The following is a 13,581-nucleotide window of genomic DNA, read 5'->3' as shown; positions in this document are numbered from 1 at the left end:
CAGTACACGCACATTTGTAGGGGAGGTTCTGTCCAACAGACATCGTGCTGATAGGACTTCTATTCCCTTCCATTTGTCCTGCACAGTGGGCAGCAAAAATGTCTTCCCGAAGGCAAAAGTTCAAAAGACCGAAGAAGAATATGAGCCGAGTCTTTAATGATGGCACAGGCCTTCCTCTGGGTCAGCTGGTGCGGAAAGCTTGCCGATATCTTCAGAGCTGAGGTTTACAACATTTCCAAGGCGGGTCCATGTCAAATTCCACCATGAAGCTTCACGTGGGCTGTACCGTAGACGCTGCGCGTTAATCGCATCTGCTGTGGCAACGCTGTCTTTCATGGGCCCTGCCAACAAGCGCCCCATGTATCTGAAATTAAACAACTCAGAAAACAAGGCAGGCTTGGGAGTCACATTACTCTACAGGTTTCTACAGACATGGTGAAAAATACAGGGGGGGGTGGAACAGGGCAGGGTGAGCAGTAATTGTGCAGGGCAGCTCTTATCAGCTGGTGATATAACAGTTTTTGTCAACACTGGCAGCACCAGGCTCTTCCAACTTGAACTTGAAGGCTGCCTTCCTGGCAGTGCTGTGACAGCTGAGCCACAGTGGACGGAGTCAGGGGGGGAAGGGGGTGAGGGACGCCGAGCAGGCCGGACAGGGTACCCCAGAACCTCTGCACTCCCCCCCCCACCACCCTTTTTTTTTTTTTCATCTTCCTCCTCCTCCTCCTCCTCCCCCCCCCCGGTTGTTATGAAACCCGCACGGCGAGGTTTTGTAACCAGGGCTCCCCCCGGCAGCCAATCACAGCGCCGCCCCGCGGACCACGTGACGGCGTTTTTATATAACGGGCCGGCGCCGGGAGGCCGGCCAGCGCGATCCGCCGAGGCGTGCTGCTGTCTCCGCGTACGTGTCCCGGTAACCTCCCGGGCCACAGCCCTGCGGACGCTCGTAAGGCGCTCACCCCGCTCTGAGCATGTCAGTCCTGAACCCGGCGGCGGACGAGGCGCTGGGAGAGAGCAGCGGCGGCGGCGGCGGCAGCAGCAGGAGGCGGCGGCCGGGACCCTCTCTCCTCCTCCTCGCCGGCCCGGCGGCCGCGGACCGGGCGCACCGGCAGGGGCTGGTCCTCCGCCGGGCCGAGGAGCTGGCGGCGCAGGACCGGCTCAAGGAGGCCCTGGACGCGTTCGCCCTGGCGCTGAGGTACGGCTCCGGCCGGCCGGAGCAGCTGGGCGCGCTGGTGGGCTGCGTCCTGCGGAACTTCAAGAAGGCGGAGGCGGCCGGGGAGCGCAGCGCCAGCCCCGCCGCCGAGCCCCTGGACTGTCCCGGCTGCGGCCGGCTCCTCTCCGAGCCGGTGACCGCCGCCTGCGGGCACACGTACTGCCGCCGGTGCCTGCAGCGGGAGGTGGTGGCCCGGTGCCGGCGCTGCGCCGAGAGGCTGGCGGCCCGGCGGGGCGACGGCGGGGCGCCCCGCACCAACGTGGCGCTCTGCCACGTCCTGGAGAAGTGGGTCCCGGGCGGGCCGAGCCGGGCCCGGCTGTGCGCGGAGATTGAGGGGCTGTGCGGGCGGCGGCGGTACGAGGAGGCCCTGGCCGTGTCCAGCGGCGGCCTCAAGGCAGGTGAGCTCAAGGGGCTGCTCTCGGCTCACACTGGCGCTGGTGGTGGTGTTGTTGTTGTTACTGGGGCCTGTTCGCGGATCTGGGGTTGGGGGGAGTGTGTCGCTTCTCGGGGCGAGAAGGGGGGGGGACGGTGTCGTGGCCCTGGGATGGGGGGTGCGAGGGAGACCTGCTGACCGAGCCCCAGAAACTGCACCCCGTCTCTCCCCACGGGTGACCCCGCGCTGACCCCGCGTTGTGTAACTCCGGCGGCGCATGCGCGGCAGCGGCGGGGGTGTGCTGTGCTGTTGTGTAAGCGGGGTCGTGACCCGAGAGAGGTGGTTTTATAACCCGCGGGGGGGGGGGCAAACACACTCCGTGCGGAGTGCATGGGTGCCCGTGTGTTTCCCGGCAGCTGCTTGGGTGCGGGGTGGGAAACACGTTTCCCGTGGAGTGGGTGGGGACGGTGATGACGTGGTGTGAGGTGTGGTGAAGCGCTTTCCCGGACCACGGCTGCCACACGGGACGTGGTCGCCGCTGCGGTTGGCAGGAGGGGCGCGAACGCCGTGCTTCTGTGCGTGGGGCCGCTCTGGGGGGGACGGTGTCTCCAGTGGGGGCTCGGATGAGCGGACTGCAGCTGCCGCGTGTGAAATCCAGCGAGCTGGAGTGTAGAGAGGCTCGCAGGTGGAAGAGCGCGGGCTGGACACGGGCCAGGGCAGAGGACTGAGAACACGGGCGTCACCCTGTCTAGAGCTCAGAGGGAGTAGGGTCACCCTGTCTAGAGCTCAGAGGGAGGGGTCACCCTGTCTAGAGCTCAGAGGGAGGAGGGTCACCCTGTCTAGAGCTCAGAGGGAGGAGGGTCACCCTGTCTAGAGCTCAGAGGGAGGAGGGTCACCCTGTCTAGAGCTCAGAGGGAGTAGGGTCACCCTGTCTAGGGCTCAGAGGGAGGAGGGTCACCCTGTCTAGAGTGCAGAGCCCCGCTGCAGGGAGGGGTCACCCAGTCTAGAGCTCAGAGGGAGGGGTCACCCTGTCTAGAGCTCAGAGGGAGGAGGGTCACCCTGTCTAGAGCTCAGAGGGAGGAGGGTCACCCTGTCTAGAGCTCAGAGGGAGGAGGGTCACCCTGTCTAGAGCTCAGAGGGAGGGGTCACCCTGTCTAGAGCTCAGAGGGAGGGGTCACCCTGTCTAGAGCTCAGAGGGAGGAGGGTCACCCTGTCTAGAGCTCAGAGGGAGGAGGGTCACCCTGTCTAGAGCTCAGAGGGAGGGGGGTCACCCTGTCTAGAGCTCAGAGGGAGGAGGGTCACCCTGTCTAGAGCTCAGAGGGAGGAGGGTCACCCTGTCTAGAGCTCAGAGGGAGGAGGGTCACCCTGTCTAGAGCTCAGAGGGAGGGGGTCACCCTGTCTAGAGCTCAGAGGGAGGAGGGTCACCCTGTCTAGAGCTCAGAGGGAGGAGGGTCACCCTGTCTAGAGCTCAGAGGGAGGGGTCACCCTGTCTAGAGCTCAGAGGGAGGAGGGTCACCCTGTCTAGAGCTCAGAGGGAGGAGGGTCACCCTGTCTAGAGCTCAGAGGGAGGAGGGTCACCCTGTCTAGAGCTCAGAGGGAGGGGTCACCCTGTCTAGAGCTCAGAGGGAGGAGGGTCACCCTGTCTAGAGCTCAGAGGGAGGAGGGTCACCCTGTCTAGAGCTCAGAGGGAGGAGGGTCACCCTGTCTAGAGCTCAGAGGGAGGAGGGTCACCCTGTCTAGAGCTCAGAGGGAGGAGGGTCACCCTGTCTAGAGCTCAGAGGGAGGAGGGTCACCCTGTCTAGAGCGCGGGGCCCTGATGTCGGTATCCGCTTGCACATGATTATTGTGGCCAGTAAGTTTTATCTGGCTAAAAACAAACGGCAGATGTTGCATACAGTATTGAGAGAATACAGGGAGGAAGTACTGCAAATCTGTATGGAAAGGTAAGGGTTGTGCAAGCATATGTGGTATTTTATCACTGGCGTTTGTCACAGGAAATTGAAGTTAATAATTAAATGAAGTGTTTTGGTCTTATAACAGCGTGCAACAAAATAATAATTCCTCACACTTCTATAGCGCTTTTCTGGACACTCCACTCAAAGCGCTTTACAGGTAATGGGGATCCCCTCCGCCACCACCAATGTGCAGTGGGGAGGAGAGCAGAGTAATGAAGCCAGTTCAGAGAGGGGGATTATTAGGAGGCCATGATTGGTGAGGGCCAATGGGAAATTTGGCCAGGACGCCGGGGTTACACCCCTACTCTTTTCGAGAAACACCCTGGGATTTTAATGACCACAGAGAGTCAGGACCTCGGTTTTACGTCTCATCCGAAGGACGGCGCCTGTTTTACAGTATGAATGAAGTTCTAAGGACAGGCTGTGATGCCAGAAGTCAGGCTGAATCTCGGTTTCTTCTGCATTTTTGCACTGTCACAACACTGGAGCACTATTGTTTGTTTCCAACACAACTGTTGATGTTGATATTTAGCAGATGGCTTTGTGCGAGACTGCCTGCACAGAATCATCACAGTTTGTGCAATAGCTTGTAATGGTCATCTGTCACTTGGTCAAAGTGCGGCAGTCATCATATAATTGAAAACAAGTATTACAACAGTTGACAGGTTTCCACAAATGTGGACAATAAAGTATCTATCTGGGCAGCCGGGCAGTTCCTGCGCGAAGCAGTTCCACTCCTTAGTCACGGCTGATGAATTGACAGTAAACACCATGGCGATGCCTCTGTGGATGTGAGGCGGTGTAGTCCTGATGAATTGCAGGTGTCGGGCTAATCTGTGAAGATGAGTTCTGGGAACACGCTGGAAGACTTCCATAGTCCTCTCCCGGGGTGTCGCAGTTCTGGGGTGTGAGAGCCCAGCTGTGTGAACTGGTCCGAGGCCTGCGCGGATTGCGAAGACCGAGTTTCGATGTTGGCTTCCCTGTAGGGTTCATTACGATCGGTGCGACAGCGGGAGCCGGGAGAGACCTGGGAGCTGTGCTGCCCGTCCTGCGGGAGAGGCGACTCCGGCCTCCGCAGCAGCAGGGGCAGCGTCAGCCTGGCGTGAAGAGGCAGTTGTGCCGGTGGCGCTGCGGCTCTGTTGGGTCCGAATTCCCCCGTCCCTCCTGCTTGTCTCCAGTTCCGCCCTTCGAAGGAGAGCCGAGCTCTGGCACCCACGTCGTGTCTTTTTGTCTCTTACCTTAACGCGGCGGACTTTATCTAGTTTGAGGTTTATTTTTTAGCCAATGCTAAAATCCACGTGGGAAGAACGGGTCTAGAAACGGCACTGGAGTCAAAAGTCGTGAATCTGTACGTCGTCAAAGCGCTCTTTCGTGCTGCGACATAAGCTGTATATTGCTCTTGTTGTATTACCGCCGCAACTTTGTCGGCGGTTATGTTGTAGGGTTACGCAAGGCTCTTGCTCTGCTGCTTTTGAGGTTATATAAACACTGCGCTTTGTGAATCGCAGATCTCGCTTGCTTAACCCCCCCGTTTAGGTCTGCAGTGTAAGCTTAAGAGACTCATTTTTTTAGTGCTTCACATTCTTGACTGAGGAGTGGACTGCACATGTTTACGTTGAATGGAATGGGAGGGTTTTTTTTAAATAGAAAATGCCAGGCAGCAGGCAGTGTCTTATATAACCTGCTGCACTGATTTTACGTAAGGAGTAGGCGATGTCAAGAGCTGTCTGAATATTTTTGTTTCTCCTTCTCTCTGTTACACTGCAGACCCCAGTGACATACTGCTACGGACCTACAGAGCCGAGATTCATGCTGCACTTCGACAGAACAAAGAGGCCCTGGAAGATCTGGAGGCTTTGTGTGTGGATACTGCAAACTGGCCAGAGGTGGGTCCGTGACTCCTCGTCGCTTGTTAGCTGTGTGGCTGCGCCGCAGCAGAGCGGAGCAGCTGGTTTCTGCAGCAGCGCTGAGTCCCCTCGCGGGCTGGTTCAGAAACCTCCCCTAGAGATGCAGAGCAAAATGACTAAAAACAGTGAAAATTGATGCTGTCGGTTTGTCACGTGGCGTAATGTTCAGTTATGCGAGATTTAAAATGGAAAATGGTTGAATTTGTTGGCTTTGTAGGGAACAGTTACTTGGACTCGCAGTCTGTTTAAAACTGCTGAAGCAGGTGGTGCCCCCGTTCCGCTGGGAGAGCGAGACGCTTGACAAAGCAGGGAGCCGGTTTTAGCTGCTTGTAGTTCTGCGCTCCTAGCAAGAGGAGGCTAGGAAGGAGGTGTGCGTGGGCAATATTGAAGTGGCAAGCACAGTTTAGGTGAAACCATCTCTATTCGTTAGATCCCGGTAATGCCAGTTTGGTTGTAGTGGATTTTTCTCTGTTAAAACTCACTAGTCAGAAGTGTAGGCGTCTCTTTGTTTCAGGCGGGTTTAGTGTCCAGTAAGTTAAGTGTGTCGTTTGACTTCCGCAGGGTTACTTCAAGAAAGCCAAAATGTTGCAGGAGATGGGTTGCACGGACGACTCTCTGCAGGTGTTTATGCAGTGTCTGGCCATAGACGAAGATTTTGCACCAGCCAAGAAAGAGGTTGAAAAGGTACGCTGGTGTTCACATAAAAAAAATTAATTGCTCGACACCTGAAGAAGGCTCCACAGCCGAAACATTGTTTCCTTGTTCCTTTGCAGCCTATGCATGCTGTTGCAGCCACCTACTCGAACTTTAAAAAAATAAACCATGTTTAAACACCATTCTCCTTCAGTTTATTTCATACGAGTTGGAGCCTTTCGGCACTCATTCATTTTATTTCCCATGAGATCGTTCTGTTGAATCATGAATTTGTTATATTCATGGTGCTTTGTCAGCTTGTACTTTGTTTTAGCTTGATCTTGAAGTGACTGTATACTGAAGGTCAGAAGGTAGTTTAAAAAAATGCCCTGTTGACATTGCCTGTGTGAAACAAAGTAAATTTCAAACACGCACAAGGTTTCAGTTTGAATGCGTGTGATTAAAGTTGAGCTGGAGAAATGCTTTGCTCGTCCTTATAAAACAACTTAGATTTGACCCCTGTCTTTATAAGAAAGCAAGACTTGCTTTCATACCACCATCATTGATACAAAAAAATACTTAAAATATAATGGTGAAATTGGGAAAAGCTTGTGAGTAGCAGTTTTCTTTTTCAATGGGTAGATTGTAGATGTTTTGTATAACCTCAATGATTTTGTTGTCAATTTGTGTATAAGTAGATTTCAAAGGGGCTTCTATCAAAATATTAAGGCTGACGTTGCTGTTGCTCTGGTGTAATCATGTTTGTACAGTAGAGGGTATCCCTCTCGGGGGGCTTAGAGTTTAAACTGACACTTTTGTTCAGAGTCAGCCATGCGATGACCGTGACAAAGTATAAAATTATAAAGGATGAGATTCACTTCTGTTTTTTCTCCCCCCAAAATGGCCTCTCAATTACGTGACACCATTACGGGCGACAAATAGGAGTGGTGTTCGAGACGGGACTCCCTTAGATGGTCACGGGTTCGAAACGCTCAGATCGTTGTACACGTGGGTCTGCAGGTCACGGTCGCAAATCGGCATTTGTTCTCTTGGCCGATGATGAAGTAGTTTGAGTTGCGCCGAGAGAAGGCATGGGCTGTTACCTTCTGCCGTCATGTCCTGGTTAACCGATGTGATCCTGATTTAAACCCTGCAGATCCTGTACGACTTGCTGTCACCCGGCAGAGAGAATGTGAAAGTGGGACTGCGGGAGACGGCGCCGGGCTCCACGCCTCGCCTCCGCGGGAAAGTGCCCGTCGCGGATGCCCACGGCGGAGCAGCCCTGCGCTTGGTGCGCCCCAGCTCGGAAGAGGTACTCCCACTCCGCCAGCGGCCTCCGTGTGTGACCGAGCTTTCCCATCTCGCCGCCGCCCCCTGTCCGTTTGGCAAGTGTGTTGGGTTTGTGTCCTGCGTGGGCTGGCTAAGACGGCGCCGTCCAGGCGGTGCGGATGTTACTCGGGTTCGGTCCTAGCCCTTCGATCCCTGAGGAGAAATCTGCTTTGTGCGAGTGTGTTAAAAGCAAACACAGCTGACAAAGTGTTTTGGAGTTCTGGGCGACAATGTTTGAGGGGCGAGATGGCAGAGGGGTTGGAAATTTCCCTAAATCTATTTCCGTTATACCCCGGGGCATAGGGGCGACACTCGGATGTGAGTAGTGTAAGTTTGCAGAGGAGCGAGTGTGGTCTTGCGGACGTGATGCTTCTCTCTCGCTCGCATTGCTGCGTGTGTTTATTATATACTGCAGAGGATTGGGAAACTCAGTGCTCCCCTGTTGCATTTTTTGCGCTTCTTAGGGAGGGTGTCGGCTGTGCCCGTGGCGGTCTGTGTAATTTTAACGGCGGCGGCCTCTCTCCTCTCCCCCCACAGCAGCGCGCGGTCCCGGAGCCCTGCGAGGGTCTGGAGAAGCCGGGCCTGAGCCGAGCCCATTCCCTGCGGGGCCAGAGCCGCCCGGAGAGCCCGGCGGGCGAAGAGGGCCTGAAGAGGGTGTCCTCCGCCCCCCAGCTCTGTGGGCAGGACAAGGGGGCCCTGCTGAAGAGGAAACTGTCCTCCTCGGAGCAGGGCCCCTCGGTCGTTGTCGTTGGCAGGAACAAACACAAAAAACAAGGAGGTGAGCGTTCTGCACAGCTCCTGCGTCTGCCCGGTCTCGCCAGCTACGAAAACACTTCTGTCATGGTTTAATTTCAGTGAGCTCACTGTCTTTTTATCTTTCTTACTTGTCCAGTACTTGTTTTGGAAGTGGTGGGAGTAGTTTTCAAAAGGATGAAGCCTAGCTGCAAGATGAAAACTACTTTTGTTGACGGTAGACGTGTTTAAAAAAAAGGTTTTATCAGGACGCGGAATTATTTTGAACCAAATTCACCCTTAAACAAAAAGTGAAATTGGGACAGGATTTTAAAGTGTAAGAACGTCTGTGGCGGTATACTGAATCCGTTTCACCTTTCTGTGTTTTGAAGAGGGAGGTAATTTCTATCAGAAATTGAGTTGATGCTTGTGTGTCACCGTGTTATTTGAATTTAGATGATTATATTTAATGACTTTACTTAATGTTTTTTTTGTAGAAAGTTTGGTTACAAGTGCCACTGTGATCCGCAGAGTAGTTGCCGAGGAGTTATTGGAAGTGACCGACTTCGAGTGCTCTCTCTGTATGAGGTAAGTGAACAGCAGGGGTCAGTGTTGAGCTTTCCTAATGCCCTGTGCTGTTCTGTAGCCTAATTCCTGGAGCTGGATCAAGGAGCTGATCGATGTGTCCTGTTTGCTTTGCAGGTTATTCTATGAGCCAGTGACAACGCCCTGCGGTCATACCTTCTGCAAGAGCTGTTTGGAGCGCTGTCTGGACCACATGCCCCAGTGTCCTCTCTGCAAGGAAAGCCTGAAAGAGGTCAGCAGGGTCTGTTTCCGGTCTAGAGCTGTGCTCTCTTAGACGTTGAGTGTGGTATGTGGAAATTGAGAGGTGTAAGGTGGGCTCAACGCTTTCAGTGGCACTCTCTCTCGGCTTCCTTAAAATGAAGGGATCCTTCTGTTGTTTTATCACCCGGATATTCTGTTTCCAAGGTTCTAGTTGATGGAGAGGGGAAACACAAGGCAGTTAAGAAATGAGAGGCTCTGTTATTAAAGGTGTCATGTCCAGTTGTTCCCAGAGGGCGGCGGAGTGCCTGTGACAGTGTGGATCCCCTGGAAGCCCTACAGTCACAGCCAGCAGTGCTTCTATTAATATAGCTATAAGATTTCATCTGCAGGCATTGTATTTGACTGAAAAGTGATGTGAAACGTTTCTCCAGGCCTCTCTGCCTTTCATTCTTCACTGTCGTCCTCGGTGTGGACCTGGGAAAGTAGCTCTTTGTTGGATGTGACAAGTATAGCCATTGAAGATAACGGCTGTTAACTTTTGTTTCTTCACAGTACCTAGCATCTAGGAAATACAGTATTACACAACTTCTTGAGGAGCTGATAAAGAAGTATTTGTCTGAGGAGCACAACGAAAGAAAGAGGATGCACCTGGAGGAAACGAAGGAGCTCTCGGAGTAAGTGCATTCCCTGCAGCGTCTGTTCCTGCCATTCACACAGCAGCCCACTTGTCATTCCGATCCACGTCTCTCCGAGTGCCTTGGCTGGGCCTGTCGTTAGGCTGTGCGTCATCCATCCCTTTGGTTCCGCTCTGCCTTTGAGAAGAGTGTTAATTAGTAGGACTGTCCGCCGGAGTTGGCGCTGTGTATACTGAGTAGTTGTTCTAAGAAGTTGTTAACGAGATGGGGAAAAAAATTGAGTTGTGTTCTTCTTATAATGTATACAGATCTCGAAATGATGTGTTGGGTCTGTTTTTGGCGCAGCTTGACGAAGAACGTCCCGATCTTCATCTGCACCATGGCCTACCCCACCGTGCCTTGCCCCCTCCACGTGTTTGAGCCCAGATACCGACTCATGATCCGGAGGTGCATAGAAACGGGCACCCGGCAGTTTGGGATGTGCATCAGCGATCCTCACAAGGGGTACGGTTCCGTGTGCGCTGTGGGATGTACTCTTTGGCTTCGAGATTCCCGCCAAAGTTTCTTCATGTAGGGAAGGAATTAATGCGATTCAGAATTGTGTGGAATTATCACTAAATGCCTGCAAGTTGGAATTCTTTCTAAAAAAGGAAAGTGAGGTGGCCCTGCAGTAGATTCGGTTTCAGACCTGGGCTGCTCTCTGCGTGGAGCTTGTATGTTCTCCCCGTGTTTGTGTGGGTTTCCTCCAGGTGCTCCGTTTCCCTCCCACAGTCCAGAGACGTACTGCTAGGTTAACTGGGTTGGGGGAAAACGAGCCCCGGTGCCAGTGTGAGCGTGTTCTAATGACATTGTCTTGCCGTCTGCCTGCAGTTTTGTTGACTACGGGTGCATGCTCCAAATCCGAAGCGTCCACTTCCTTCCCGACGGCCGCTCAGTAGTGGACACTCTGGGTGGGAAACGGTTCCGGGTCTTGAAAAAGGGAATGAGAGACGGATACTGCATAGCCGACATCGACTATCTGGAAGATGTGAAGGTAAACGTGAACCCCCCAGTCTGAAATGGGGAAGACGTGAGCATGAAGACGTCCCCAATGAGAGACGTCGTCGATTAACTGCTTAAAAAAAAAATGAATGAAAAGGTCGGGACGCAAGCTTCAGGGGGTGTTGTGCCTGCTGGAAAGCCGGATGTAAATTACTAACAAGGCGGCGTGTTTTGAAAAATTGAAAATTTTTAAATAAACTGGATGGGGATATGTTGCAGTGACCTGTCCAGCAGTAGCTTTTAGAGTTGACTGAAGAATAACCGTAGGAATATCTTTGAGCCGTGACGGCTTCAGTGCTGCCTTGCAGTGAAATTGAAAGCAAAAGCAGGGCTCTGATGTCGGGGCGCCGCTTCCGTTGGCAGGTTCAGGATGTGGGGGAGCTGTCCCGGCTGCAGGAGCTGCACGACCAGGTCTACACACAGGCCTGCACGTGGTTCCAGCACCTGAAGGACCCGTTCCGTGGGCAGATCCTGCAGCACTTCGGGGCCATGCCCGGGAGAGAGGAGGACATCCAGGTGAGGCCATCTCCCAGGGGGAAGAACATGCCGCTTGTTTTACCTTAATTCCCCAACCCCTCCCCCCCAATGCCAAGCTGCTTTGTTGGAGCCAGATGCATTCAACATGTGAAAAAAATAATAATTGCAATTGGAACGTACGCGTGTTCCAGAGGGCTAAAGCCTGTTGCGAAACCAAAAAATAAAACTGGACCAAAGCACATTTGACCCGCTCATCACGCAATGTCTGCGTCGCACGGTGAAACAGATGGAAGATCGGGCTGAAGTTAAATCTGCAATTTTTCTAAGGTTACGGACGGCTGGTGGACCTCTCGCAGTGCGGGTATTGTTCAGGTGCAGCCAAGAGGCTCTAGGGCAGGCCAGCCAAAGATTACAGGAGGCTAGGATTAAAAACCGCAAATAACGCGTGTTGAATGTCACATAAAATAGCAGTAAATAAACCCTTTCCTTTTGTTTTGATCGCCGTTGTTGTCATGTTCTCTATTAGTGTACTTATCGGCAGTCATTAATCGCACAGCTTCTTAATTATGAACGAACACTTTATTAACACAGTGCTCTGTAAGTCTTACTACACTAACTCTGTAACTGCCTAACCAACCCTTCTCGATCTACTACTGTGTGTGTGTGTGTATATATATACTCTGTTTACATATTCATGTTCTGCATCATCTGTGCAGTACGGCAACCCTTAAGGATCACACTTTACCAATATCCTTACAGTTGTTGGGGGGAAGCAAGCGTTGGCAAGCGGGACCTGGTAGCTCTTACACTTGTGTTCCTCCAGGCTACCCCCAACGGGCCGGCCTGTTGCTGGTGGCTGCTGGCTGTCCTTCCTGTAGACCGGCGGTACCAGCTGTCGGTTCTGTCCATGACATCGCTGAAGGAGCGGCTGCTGAAAATCCAGCACATCCTCACATACCTGCAGAGCATCCCCAGCGAATAGCCAAAGGGACATTCCTCTGGATCTTCCATTCAAGTCGCCTGGTGCTGTCCGGTGGCCTTTTCGGTTTTCCTGCTGCCTTTTTTGTACTTGTGATGCTGTTTAAACGGCCTCTCGTGAAACACAGACACTTTATCGATGGTCTTAAAAAATAATAGTAATAACAAAAAAAGTGCAAAGAAAGAGATAGGACACAGCCTAGATAGTTCACTGCATCACGAGTCTGCAGTCTAATTGTCCCTGGGGTTGCAGTGTGGAGAAGATATTGGTTATTTCTGTGAAATTCTGAATGTGGGGTCAATGATTTTGAAGGTGTTCACGTACGGAGAGATTTCATTTAAAAAGGTAACATAGGTTTACAATGCAGTGCTATGTTAGTCCTATCATTTCTTGTGCTGTTAATAATCTCACTGTCACTTTTAAGCCCATTATGCACAAGCACTCTTATGGAGGTCTGTGAAGCTGTCCTTTTTGTTACTCTAACACTGAAAAGGCACAATTTGTTTCTCTTAAACCTCTGAGTTTTAAGTCGGTTTGGAGTCTCTTGGATCCTTAAAGAACATAGTATTTATTTGCAGTGGTATTGGCCTGGGCAATCAACTTCCTGTATGAACAAATATATGTTCGTTCTTCAGTGTTTCTTCTGCACAGCCACCTGTTCCAGTACCCATCAGTTTTACTGTAGAAGTAGTTAAACATTTTGATCGCATGTCTGTGTCTGTTGAAAATGAAAAGGGGGAACTTGATATTCTTCACAATATACATGGTCCTGTTGGGGGTGCAGAAGAAGGAGGTTGTCGCGGGATGCTTGGGCGAGCGAGGCTGGCGTTGGGAGCGGTGTGTCCAGGGTGTGTGTGTGTGTGCGTGCGTGCACGCTCGCAGGCACGGCTTGGATTCCTGGCGCCCGGCTCCCTCTGCGACAAGCTTCTGTGCGTCTGGTTTTCGTGGTGTACTTCTCTGTGTGTAAATATGTCTTATAAATGCTTTATTGTATGTAAATCATTTGTAAAAGGTTTATACAGATTATGCTCCAGCTTGAATATTTATCAATTTTCAATAAAAGACATTTGTACCATGGCTGTTCATTGTGTGGTGCCGTTACTGGGCTGTGACACCTCTCATGTGCAGCAGTGATCTCCTTGGCCGAGGGTGGCACTGTGCACACTACTCGTCTAGAATTTATAATTGCAATTCTCCTTGCCAGAATTGCCAAAGAGATTTAAAGTTGCTTTAAGCAGTACCGAATAACCATGTACTCAGTACAACTGGGGCAACAAATTGTACCTGGGCTTTTTCAGATCGTAGATAAAGCTTTCTTTGACGTAAAACACTGACTCTACGTTGTGCCGTTCAGCACCGATTCAACAACAATTCCGATCTTGTCGAGAGGTGTTGGCTATTGCCTCTTCTTGAGTCAGTACTTGCCAAAGTAGGACTAAATACTTATTACTTGTCAGGTAGCCATCTAACAGCAGAATTTTTTAAAACCCATTCCAAAACTGGGATAAAATCACTATCACT

The 13,581-nt window shown here is 52.2% G+C and overlaps 2 protein-coding genes across 2 annotated transcripts in view; one reads left to right on the top strand and one right to left on the bottom strand.

The window, feature by feature from the left end:
• Positions 1–13,581, bottom strand: part of cep135 (centrosomal protein 135) — a 133,950-nt gene that overhangs the window by 21,098 nt on the left and 99,271 nt on the right. The gene's annotated exons all lie outside the window — the stretch shown is intronic.
• Positions 761–13,137, top strand: lonrf1 (LON peptidase N-terminal domain and ring finger 1). Its single transcript, XM_088633509.1, has 12 exons — positions 761–1,611; positions 5,309–5,427; positions 6,010–6,132; positions 7,238–7,393; positions 7,948–8,188; positions 8,640–8,730; positions 8,845–8,959; positions 9,481–9,602; positions 9,909–10,067; positions 10,434–10,596; positions 10,968–11,120; positions 11,905–13,137. The coding sequence occupies exons 1-12, from the start codon at positions 972–974 to the stop codon at positions 12,061–12,063; spliced, it is 2,241 nt and encodes a 746-aa protein (XP_088489635.1). The 5' UTR covers positions 761–971; the 3' UTR covers positions 12,064–13,137.

Source organism: Lepisosteus platostomus, chromosome 1, assembly GCF_059453375.1.
Source record: "Lepisosteus platostomus isolate fLepPlt1 chromosome 1, fLepPlt1.hap1, whole genome shotgun sequence".
Taxonomy (NCBI): Eukaryota; Metazoa; Chordata; class Actinopteri; order Semionotiformes; family Lepisosteidae; genus Lepisosteus; species Lepisosteus platostomus.
The sequence above is the reverse complement of the archived record's forward strand: the minus strand, read 5'-3'. Positions and strand labels throughout refer to the sequence as shown.